At 32.6% G+C, this 12613-nt stretch overlaps 1 protein-coding gene and 1 pseudogene across 1 annotated transcript; one reads left to right on the forward strand and one right to left on the reverse strand.

The window, feature by feature from the left end:
• Window positions 1–323: 323 nt before the first annotated feature.
• Window positions 324–1981, reverse strand: LOC25484270 (probable pectate lyase 16; annotated as a pseudogene).
• A 4639-nt stretch (window positions 1982–6620) lies between these two features.
• On the forward strand, window positions 6621–7399 carry LOC25484272 (ethylene-responsive transcription factor ERF098). Its single transcript, XM_013613044.3, has one exon. It carries the CDS (start codon window positions 6732–6734, stop codon window positions 7179–7181), a length of 450 nt encoding a protein of 149 aa, XP_013468498.1. The 5' UTR covers window positions 6621–6731; the 3' UTR covers window positions 7182–7399.
• Window positions 7400–12613: the final 5214 nt, after the last annotated feature.

Genomic DNA, 12613 nt, shown 5'->3' on the forward strand with positions numbered 1-12613 from the left:
TTTGATACTAAAACAAGCCAAGAACCTTGGAGCATAACTCCCACTTCATACAATAATATAAAGGCTTTCCATTTTTCAAACAGTTCACATAGTCTAAGATTTAAGGTCCATGCATTTTCCTCTAACATGACTTGCAATGTGAAAAGAAAAGACCAAACCTCAAATTAGTTCCTATTTAAGGTCCATGTATTATCACTAGTATTTTACATGAACCTAATTATAAATGAAGATGTTTTTTCTCCCACTCACTCATCACTATCCTTCAAAATACACTCTAGTAATACCAAACTTTGAATTTGAACTCAACATATATTGATGGTTTACTACATTGTACGTAACACACCCGATGATCTAGTTAATGATCTCACAAATTTTGCATCGACAACTTTAAATTTCTGTTCAAGACTATAATTGGGTTTTATCACTTGTCCATCTTTAATTTCTATAAATGATGCTCCATTTTCAAAAGCATCCCCAACCGAATAAAATTTCCAAGTGTCTCTAACTCCATTACTAGTTTTCCTCCATGTCACCTATACACATTATATAATTTAATTAATCAATTAATATAACATATTGCATCCATTTTATAAATGACACATTCATAAAAGTTTTGTATATGGATGAATAAAATAATTACCTCCTTCTTCCCTGTTGTTGGTGCTATGAAGAGGTTTGATTGACTCTTAAGGCTTGGTTTCATATTTCCACCTATTGCATATTGCACCCATCCCATGTACAGGTTATTTGCAACATGTGCATATCCGTGACGAATTCTGTAGAAATTTTAATTAATAATAAAAAAAATTAATAAATTTTTTTCAAATATATATTTTTACTACTAATTTAATTTATTCTAAAAGAACTACTAATTTTGTAATAATTAATTACCTAGGCATGCGTTGGTGGCAATTAGGTCCAAAATAGTTGTACACGACAGTCACTTTCATGTTTTTGTCTCTCAAAAATCCATCATCGTGTCCAAGAAGCATAACCTTATTTTGTTCTCTAAACCAATTGTTGGAGATTGTTACATCGGTGGAACCACGTGTAACGTCTAGAAGACCATCTTGACAATCATAAAGTGTGTAGTGATCAATCCAAATCTTTGAAGCTGAAACCAATCTAATTGCATCTCCATCCACTTGACCCAATGGCATTATGTTTCCTTTGGGACCCATCACCATTCCAGAAGCTTGAGGTCGACAATGATGAACCCTTATTCCATGAATGATTATGTTGGTTGCCTAATAACAATGTCATTTTATGTTATGAAGTGATAGATATGTGCTTGAAATATAATAAGAAGACATTTTAAAACTATAACAAAATGATTCTACAAACTTCAAAGAAAAATAATTTAATAATAAAGCTAGAGAAAAAAAGATAAAATTTGTCTTTTGTTTTAACGTATATAAGTGTTAGAGGCAATAAAATGAAGACAAACTGTATTTGTTTCAAAAGTTGGATTACCTCCCATGATATTATGGTGTAGCAGTTGATTTTTTAAATATGACAACATATGTAGCACTTTTTTACTACATTTTTTGAGAATCTAATTATTCATTCATTTCATCTATATTTTTCATCATAACTTGAATTTTTATTTTATTTTAATGTTAAGTTGATTATGAATTTTTACCTTATATATCATCAAGCATGCATTATCAACAATATGGACATCAACGCCGCGACCGTCAATTGTGATGAAACTACTAATGAGAAGGGGTTTCACAAGATTAATGTTCATGTCTCTTTGGAATGTGACCCAAACTTTACCTTAAACTTTAGAAGCTCCGTATCTTAAGGTGCCTGGTCTTGGATTTAAAGGGTGGTCACTAGGATCAATAACTTTATAATGGATTAGGCCTTTGCCAATGTTGTTTGTCATTTTTCCTGCATAGCCCACTGAGCAAGTTGCAAGTTGTTGTCGATGTTTCCTCCATTCAAGATTAAATCTCCAACAATGATCAATTGCATTCATTTCAATGCCTTCTATTTTTGATTGTTTGGTAGAACTAACCTCTATAGTGAATAATGTGACCATAACAACAAGTAAAATAAAGCGCCAAAAGACATAGTTGATTTCTTGATGAAAAACCATGGTTCAATATACTAGATTTTTATTTAATTATAATTTGTAATAAATTATTGAGAAGAAAGGGATAGTAAGGAGGATGAGGTTTACACGGTTTTTATATAGAAGAACTTGAAGAAGTTAAAATATAGGTTCAAGTTGTTAGTGATTGCTCGTGGTTTAGAAGTTTGTTCAAGTTGTTGTTTCAAAATTTGGGTAAGGGACTCACTCGTTTAACAAGGAAACTAAGAATAGAGAGAACATAAGCTGAGTTAGTTTTAAATCCTTATCATAGATTGTAAAAATTTAACAATAAGCTAAATTTGGACAATAACTAGAAAAATGAATAAACGGAAAGCGACAAATATAAAAAATCAGTTTAAGCAAACAAACATTGTCTATCAATCCTATTGTTATTGCATTTCTTAATAAATGTATGTTAAATTTGTTTAGGATGGTTGACAGAGATGATTTTTTGCAGTTTAAAACTTATTGATTTTCAATATGTTACATAATATGTTACCGGATCTTGTAATTTTTTTAACATTAGTTTATTAATTAAATATGTATATTTCTACTATATCTTATTTTAATTTTTTTAAAAGTTTAATTGTAATTTCAACGTCTCTGAGTTTAATTTTTATATTTTAACTAGGAAGGGGTTCAAGTCCAAAAGAAAACTAAAAAAAAAGAAGCTAAACAGGAAATGAAAACTTCCTAAACATTACAATGGTATAACCAAAAGAGCAGGATGCTTGATAAGTGGATTTGAGCTATCTTCGTGCAATAGTAAGTATGTCGGTTTTACAAAAAATAAGTCATAGTTTTACAAAAAATAAATACCGAATTAACATAATGAAAGAAGATTATATATAATCATCCGGAATGATGGATGAGTTAGCAAGTGCATCAAAACGTAATAACTTATAAAGTGATAAGTTATCGTCTTCACATGGATTGTCGTTCAACAAAACAATTTACTAAACTTGTTTGAATTAAAACAATAATAGGGTTTATAGGTTTGCAAGTTTGAATTCATTGCACATTAAGAATAGTTATGGACAGCAAAAAATAAAAAAGGTTGATTCAGTTATTTAGTGGCGATTAAGATTCTTTGTATCTCCTCTATCTTCTTTGTTGGATTATGCCTAAGGATCTTTAAAAAATTAAAGATTCTTACTCATAGGTAATTATTCAGGTAAATTTGAGGTTGTTAATCTCTTAACCTAAGATTAGTTCAATAGACTAGGTTTTTCAGTCCCAGGATTGAAAAACATTATACCGTCGAAAATATAGAAATTGCATTAAGGTACTTGAACGCCTTCTTTACAACTTTACAAGGGTCCATAATTGGACAACTTTCCTAAGATTCCAACAACAAATGCAACTTTCGGCCTTATACATGATTGAGCATACATATGATTTCCAACAACATAAGCATATGTAATGTTCTTTATTTTTTCCCGATCCAAATAATTTTTAGGAAATTTGTTCAAATTAAACCTATCACACTTCAATATGGGAGAAACACTTGGTCAACAATTTTTCTTGTGATACACCTAAAATTCCTGGAAGTTTATCTCGATGGATCTTAATGAGAATCACATAAGATGTCTCACACATATCCTTTGTATCAAAGTTATTAGAGAGGAATTATTTCGCCTCATGTAGAAAACCCTTGTCATTGGTTGCCAGTAGTATATCATTCACATACAAAATAAGAAAACAAATTTTACTCCGACTAACTTTATAGTATATGCATTGATCCATGGGATTTTCAACAAACCCAAATGAAGAAATTGTTTCATGAAATTTAAGATATAATTGATGAGATGCTCGTTTTAAACAATATATGAATTTCTTAAGCTTGAAAACCAAGTGTTCATCATCATTAGAGACGATAACTTCAAGCAAGTGTATTCAACTGTCGTCAAGTAGAAAAACTAATATAGTTTGTATCCACATAAATTGTGAAATTCCTACTTACTTACTACAATTATGATCAGGATGTGTACTTGGGAGGTTGCACTTGGCAATGATTGGTTCACACTGGCGAAGTAAAATATGATTAAAATAATATTAGGCCATGTTTGATTTCCTTCTCTTTCACTACTTGATAACTGGGTCCAGAGTCTACAATTGATTTACTTAGTTTCATGATGTTTTAACATAAACTGTGAAACCCAATGTCTTGGTACTTAAGCCACTTCTTTGGTCACAACCCCCAAGTGTCTTAGGTGAGTCCATAACCATCAAAGGTTTGGGTGCATATTAAAACTATTGTCACAAAGGCGGTAATAGAATATGTCTAAAGCTATTACATAACGAAAGGATAAAATTAGGTCAAACCCCAAAGCTAGGGTTAGTAGTCATTAAGATCTAGATTAATATATGAATATTCGTAAGGATATTAAAACATTAATAACAATTATTAACCGAATGAAATTAAGCTGATCAATTAATCCAGGACAGAGGGAGTACTTGCAAAATAAAACTTGTCGGTAAAATAACAAATCTCATTAAATGATTAAAATACCTAATGTATTTTACCTCATCCGACAATGGAACCACCGGCATCTGTGGCATTCTTTTGCTCAAAAGACTATGGTTCTTTAGATTTTGATCCAGTAGGTCCAAAAGAATTACCACATAGATGCTAGCTAAAACACAACCTTACTCTACCTAATTATTCTACTTACTCAATTAAACAGGATGATAACTCGGTCGACATGCACGTGCCACTTAACCATAGAAGTTAATACTTAATACTACTCAATTAAGCACGGATGTCACTCGGTCGACTTGCACATGACATTTAACCATACAACTTGAAGACATTCAAAACACAAATTAAAGTTAATATAAAATAGACACTTTTTGAGAAACTTTATTGGCATAAAATTCTTGGCATATAGGTATTGGCATAAAATTCTTGGTGGATGCTTGCGTTTGATCTACAAGCATTTGTTAACCGAATAATTAAAAGCCTTCTTGGGGTTAATATTTATCTTAAAAATATTGTCTTTGTAACCTTCTTCATGTAATAATAATAAAAAAAATCTCCTGATCATACTTCAAACAATTTATTTAGATCATAATATTTCATCAGTAAACCATACTAGCAATAAGTTACATGTTCACAATTCCAATCATGCGTACTCATAATCATCCTTTGCAAGAGTGGTATTTTCTACCTATTTTACCGTGGAAGATGTTAACTGGTATTCTCGGAGCACTAGATAAGGAGACTAATATAGAAATTTTGCATTGAGAAATAATGAAAAGTGTAATGTTTCACTTTATGAAAATCAAAAAATTATTATTTTTAATAATTTTTTTATATTTTTAACTTTCTTAACTAATGTCGCGGGGCACAAGTTAACCCTTTTACTAACCTATGTGGATTTCTCCAACTAACAACTGAACATTCAATCAAAATTACTCACTAAGGTGCAAGACATATAGTGAGTAACATGCTTTCAAACATTCACAAACAAGTTCGAAATTTCTTACTCACTCAACTGAGTAGTATTTCCTAGAGCACACCACCATATATATAAGAAACAGATAGCAATTTAGTTAGTTAACATCAACATATATGCACATATAATCACAACTGACTCTAGGGTAACTCACACATGGCCCACACAACCAAATTAGAACCGGTTAATACATTTGACCTATTTTTATCATTTTTGTTTATATTTCATTATCGATGTAATACAAAGTAGCAATAGTAATTGCAACGTATAATAAACAACAAACGTATTGATTTTTATTTTATTTCTTTTTTGCGTAAAAAGAAAACAAATATAAAAAATAAATTGAAGTTAACCCATTTGAATTGATCATATATATTGAATTGGGATTGTGAAGTTAACCAATTTTGATGAGATAATTTAACTTAAAAAAAAAAAGAATGAAGTTAGTAATTTCACATATTTCTTAAAATTATTTTTTAACAAATTTTTAAATAATTGTGTTTAGGAGACTCGGTTTTGTCATAAAAAAGATTTAGCAACGTAAATTATTGTTCGCTTACCTTTTACTTGCGTGTAATTATACATACATATATATATATATATAATTTACTATGATAGACGCACTAGTTTTGTTGAAGGTGCATTTTAACGACATGTACTTTAGAGTGTGTTCGGCCATTTTTTAGTTATCAACGTTTGTTATTCCTTCATTTGGAACATTCTTTATTTATTATACTATTTTACGAGTTCAACTAGTGACCTAATAATCGTTGCAAACATGATGTGTGGCATACATGCAAATTTTGATGAATCCACGTGCGGGGGCCAGCAACAAGACAAGTGCGAATGAGCCTTGTTTTTAGTCCATTCCACGATTCTCTTTGAGGTCAAGTCAACTTCAACATGCAATAATTTAATATAATATACTACTACTCCTACTACTAAAGTTTATACAACTTATCCAATTTGAAATTATTCAAACCGTCACATACGACCCATGATTGGTCAAAAGACCTACCAGAAGTGCACTCATAAATTTAGTTTATATATCATTTGCCCAACTTCAACAATTTCCACTACCTACTAGATACCTAATCCTTCATACTAAAGAAAACATAGACTTATAACAAAAATATTATTATTTACTTCGTATATTTTTGTGTTTCAAATTAATGGAGGGAGATCATAAATTAGTTTCAAATTCAACAAATGGAAATGGAAATGGAAATGGAAATTCAGATCAAATAAAGTATAGAGGAATTCGTAGAAGACCATGGGGAAAATTTGCAGCAGAAATTCGTGACCCAACAAGGAAAGGGACAAGAATATGGCTTGGAACATTTGATACTGCTGAACAAGCTGCAAGAGCTTATGATGCTGCTGCTTTTCATTTTCGTGGTCATAGAGCTATTCTCAATTTCCCTAATGAATATCAAGCTCCTAATTCATCTTCTTCATTACCTATGCCTCTTACTATGCCTCCACCACCTTCTTCTAATCCACCTCCTTCTTCTTCTTCTTCTTCCTCTTTTTCTTCTTACACCGTTGATGATGGTTTTGATGAGCTTGAATTCTTGGATAATAAGTTGCTTCAAGAACTTCTTCAAGATGGAACACAATAGTTAACTATTGAAGATCAAGTGGCATGAAATGTATTGTTGTTCATTTAATTTTCTCTTCATTAATTTATTTTGTTTTGTTTATGTATCTCATTTTTATGATTAAATGAGAATGGGGTATTAGAGACATTATTAATAATTGTAAGAATTTTATTGAGAGATCAATAAGAGAGATGGATATGAATATGATATTTATTAAATGGGCTTCCTTTTGCTTGGCATTAATTTGGATATGATACTTGATTTGTTATGAACACGCCCGTGTAATTTCTCACGTTTTTACACCGTCAACTCTAATGCAGCTTGGTGAAGTGAAAGATTTTTTTTTACTTCCACGTATTAGTTTTTACCCTAGAGTAAGTTCATGTAATTTGAAATATTGTCGCTACTAAATATGAACACTTATCACAATTTTGAATTTTGGCTTATCACATTATGAAAAACAAGCACTTGTAGACCCAACTCTATACCACCCTTTGAAATGTTAGTTTCTCTTTGTTTTTGATCGGTGTTAATCAAGTTTGTTTAGGTTAGCACTTTATTAGGGAGTTTGTTACAAGTTAGCTAGAGAACTAGATTGAGTTGGTTATGTTTGTTTAGATAGTTTACTATGCAAGCAAGGTAAATAAGCCTCTTATATAAGGCATGCTGTAATCACTTTTCACTACTAATGAATTCCACAAGATTACAAAAATAATCTACTTCTTCTTCTCTCATTATTCTGTCAATTCCAAACCCTAAATTCATAACCATAAACCATTGCTTGCACTTGAAGCAAGCACTGCTTCAGATTGATATGAAAGTTGTTGAGATGAAGTGCTTATATGCTACTGTGAATAAAGAAGATAGCTGGCTATGGACCTATAGGTTTGGTCACCTAAATTTTAGAAGCCTTAATCATTTAGTTGACAAAGAAATGATTTTAGGGGTGCCTAACTTGGATACACCATATAATATAAGGTTTGTGATACTTGCTTGATAGGGAAGCAACCTAGAGATGCATTTAAATCCAATACTGCTCATAGATCAAAAGAGATTCTGAATGTAGTGTATTATGATGTATGTGGTCCATTAGAGGTTCCTTCATTGGGAGGAAATAAGTATTACATCAGCTTTGTAGATGCATTTTGCATGAAGATTTGGTTATATCTAATCAATGCAAACAGTGTTGCTTTTGACATAGAAATTCAAAGTCTTAGTAGAAAAGAAAAGTGGTAAATCTATTAAGGTTTTGAGAACCGATGAGAGTGGGGAGTATACTTCAAAATTTTTTGAGAAGTTTTGTGAAGACAATGACATAATTCATGAAGTAATTGTTCCATATACTGCACAACACAATGGATTAGCTGAAAGAAGAAATAGAACATTGCTTGACATGACCAGAAGTATGTTGAAGCTGAAGAATATGCCAAATACCTTCTAGGGAGAAGTTGTGAAGACTGCAACATGCATTTTGAATAGGTGTCCAACTAAGAAACTTGATAAGTTCCTGACGAAATAAGGATGGGAAGGAAGCAGTCTGCTAAACATGTGCAAGTTTTTGGTTCCTTGAGCAACAAGCACATTTGTAACACCCTGTTTTCCCAATATAAAAATTTCAAACATATAATCAGAGTAAACAACAATTAACGGGATATCACATTCTTAAAATCTTCAAAACATAGATAAATAATAATTTATCCTTCATCAACCAAATAGCAGCGGAAATAAATTCTAATCATCAGCGACCTAGACGACACAGTGAGGCAAGGCCACTCACGACAGCAATCTGCACACTAAGCTCGATCACCTGCAAGTTACTCATACGAAGAGCAACATTTTCAAGCAGAAGGGGTGAGATTTCATAACACAATAATATTAATCAATATAATTCGAAATCATAATTAACATCATAAACAGTCTTAATCATCATTGCATCTTTGATAACAAATCATCAATAACATAACATCTTTAGACTCGACAAATGCGACAATGCGACTTAGACCTCTTATATGCATGTGGTACCAATCGTCATCAAAGTATTAATATACTTATAGCATCGTGGGGAGGACAAAGCTCCAATCGTGGTGATGACAAAGCTCAAATCGTGGTGAGGACAAAGCTCAATGTATGCTAATGCATGGACTCTATCAACAAAACATCTTAATCATCAAATCTCTTATACATCCAATAATTTGGAGTTCACCACCAATTTAATTATCTTATTCTGACTCATGCAACTTAGTTAATTAACAATAGCAGCATAATTCAGATCACATCAACAGCTTAATATCAATTCATCTTCAACAATTTCTTGATCATTCAATAATAAATCAAGTAATGCAATCAATCAATAAATCACATTATAATCACTTAGCATTTCATAATAGCTTCACAGTTCTCAGTTAATATCTTAAATAGGTCTCATTAGTACCTAAAGTTCCTTTCCTAATCAATCCAAGCAACTCAGGTCTCAAAATCCTCAAATGCACTCAGTTCTGGAAGTGCTCGCGAGGCGAGAGCATCTGCTCGCCATGGCGAGTACAAGCCAGATTCCCAACTAAGGTTGTTCCAGGTTCAATCTTGTTCTAAATCATCCTCTAATCTTTAGTAGACACCTAAAGGTACTCAAAGGCATCTAAGGTTCAACTCAAAAGTCAAAAACTCAGAATTCGACATGCTCTCTGGTCATGCTCGCTATGGCGAGTAGGGTTGCTCGCTGTGGCGAGCTACGACATGTAACTCGCGAGGCGAGGGGTTTTGGCTCGCGTGGCGAGCGATGAACTTCATCACTCGCGAGGCGAGGATCATCGTTCGCCAGGGCGAGCGATGAATGTTGGCTCGGGCAGAATGCAGTTTTCTACGAAAAAAATCATCTAATCACATGGTTCTAAGCCTAATTACAATTCTAGAATTCATCCTAAACATATTCTAAGGTCAAGGGACAGTTTCTACATCAATCTAATCAATTTTCACCGTTTGATCATCAATTTTAGGGATTTGACCTAGTTTTCGTTTCCTCCAATTCAATCCTAATTCTTGCTAATTAATCATCAGAACTATACTAATCAACATTACTGAATTATTAGTCTCACCCTTACCTTGTATGAAGAAATTGCAGCTCTCTATGGTGATTCTCCCTTCTATTGGCTTTTTCCTCCTTTTTCCAAAGTTTGATCGTACGTGCAATTGTTTTCTAAAAACTAGGTTTTCTCTTTTTATATCTCCACCTAAAATCTTATCTTATTTCACTTTCTCCCCCAAAACTCTCTAAAATCTCAAAACAGCCCTCAACTAAATATTTTATTTTATTTTCAAATCTTATCTTATTTAACAATAAAATAAGTCTCATAATCTCATCAAATCATCAAAACACACACATATATTATATAAATATAATATAATCGTCTAAACTCGATTAAATAATTAACTAAACGAAAGTGGGCGTTACAACATTCCTGATGCTAAGAGAAAGGAGCTAGGGGACAAGAGTGAACCTATGATATTGGTTGGGTATCATGAAGCAGGTGCTTATAGACTCTATCATCCTATGAATCACTCAATTATGATAAGCAGAGATGTCATAGTGTGTGAATCAAAAAGTTAGGATTGGAACAAGAAGGAAAAGAGTTCTAATTCAATTGTTCTTGCAATATTTGCTGAAGAACAAGTCTAACAAGAAGTTGATACCCAAGGGGAGCCTCCCATAACAACAAATCAAATCATCAGAGTCTGATAAAGACAAAGGTTTGTATCTTCAAGATTAGTTGATCATGATGTCATTCTTGATAATGAAGTAAATGAAGAATGAGATTTTGTGCATTTTGCTTTGCTAGCTGACTCTGAGCTTATCAACTATGAGATAGCATTGACTGAAAAGGTATGGAAAGATGTTATGATAGAGGAGCTAGATGGAATTAACAAAAATCATACTTGGGAACTCACAAAGTTACCAACAAATAAAAAAGCTATTGATGTGAAATGGGTATTTAAACTGAAACGGAAGCCAGATGGTGAGATAGCTAAGCATAAGACAAGGTTAGTAGCAAGAGGCTTTATGCATAAAGCTGGAATTGACTATTTTGAAGTATATGAACCTATAGCATGACTTGAGGCTATCAGGTTAATAGTAGTTATTGCTTGTGGGAAGAAATGACCATTATACCATTTAGATGCATGTGAAGTCAACATTTCTAAATGGTTCATTGGATGAAGTTGTTTATGTTACACAACCTCCAGGCTTCAAAATCAAAGGGAAGGAAGATATGGTGTACAAATTACACAAGGCTACTGGATTGAAGCAAGCTTTAAGAGCCTGAAAAAAGAGAATTGACAGCTTTCTTGTGCAACAAGAATTTATAAAATGCAAAGCTGAATATTGTGTATATGTGAAGAAAGGAAATGCCAGTAATATGATACCCATATGCTTATATGTTGATTATCTGATAGTAACTGGTAGCAACTTGACTGAGATAGAAGCTTTCAAGGTTTAGATGATGAAAGAGTTTGATATGACTGACCTTGGAAAGCTAGCGTACTTCCTTGGCATGTAATTCACTGAAACCTCTGAAGTTTTGGTTATGCATCAAAAGAAGTATGCTTTTGATATTCTTAAAAGGTTTAATATGCTAAGCTGCAATCCTACATCTACACCAACTGATGTAAGTTTGAAACTAGTGAATAATGAAGATGAGGAACTAGTTGATCCTACTTTGTTCAAGAAAATTGTGGGTTCATTAAGGTATTTGTGTAATAGCAGACCATACATTAGTTATGCAATTGGCATATCAGTAGATTTATGAGTGAACCAAGAGCTTCTCACCTAATTGCAGCTAAAAGGGTGATAAGATACATCAAGGGAACTATGGAGTATGGCATATTTTTCCCTAAATGTATAAATGAAGCAACTATGGAATTGATGGCATACTCATATGCTGATTGGTGTGGAGATAGGCAAGATAGAAAGAGTACTTGAGGCTACTTGTTTAAATTTCTAAATGCTCAAATATCATGGTGTGCTAAGAAGCAACCGGTGGTAGCCTTATCAACTTGTGAGTTTGAGTGTATTGCATGGTGCTTAGCAACTTATCAAGTAGTTTGGCTTTAAACAATTCTGAAGGAAATGGAGATTAAGGTATGCAAGCCTATTGCTTTGTTTATAGACAACAAGTTAACTATAAACTTATCCAAAAACCCAGTTTTGCATGGAAGGAGCAAACACATTGAAGCAAAGTTCCATTTTCTTAGGGAACAGTTAACCAAAGGAGCTCTAAAGGTTGTCCATTGTTCCACTGATTTGCAGCTTGCGAATATGTTCACTAAGGCTATGAAGATTGTCAGGTTTAACAAGCTTAGAAGCTTGATTGGCATGGTAGAATTGGAAACTTGATTTAAGGGAGGATGTTAGTTTCTAATTCAAGTTTCTCTTTGTTTTTCATTAGTGTTAATCGAGTGTT

The sequence above is a fragment of the Medicago truncatula genome, chromosome 1 (assembly GCF_003473485.1).
Source record: "Medicago truncatula cultivar Jemalong A17 chromosome 1, MtrunA17r5.0-ANR, whole genome shotgun sequence".
NCBI classification, from domain to species: Eukaryota; Viridiplantae; Streptophyta; class Magnoliopsida; order Fabales; family Fabaceae; genus Medicago; species Medicago truncatula.

Coding starts and splice junctions, on each gene's coding strand:
- LOC25484272 (XM_013613044.3), top strand. CDS start 6,732: ATGGAGGGAGATCATAAATTAGTTTCAAATTCAACAAATGGAAATGGA.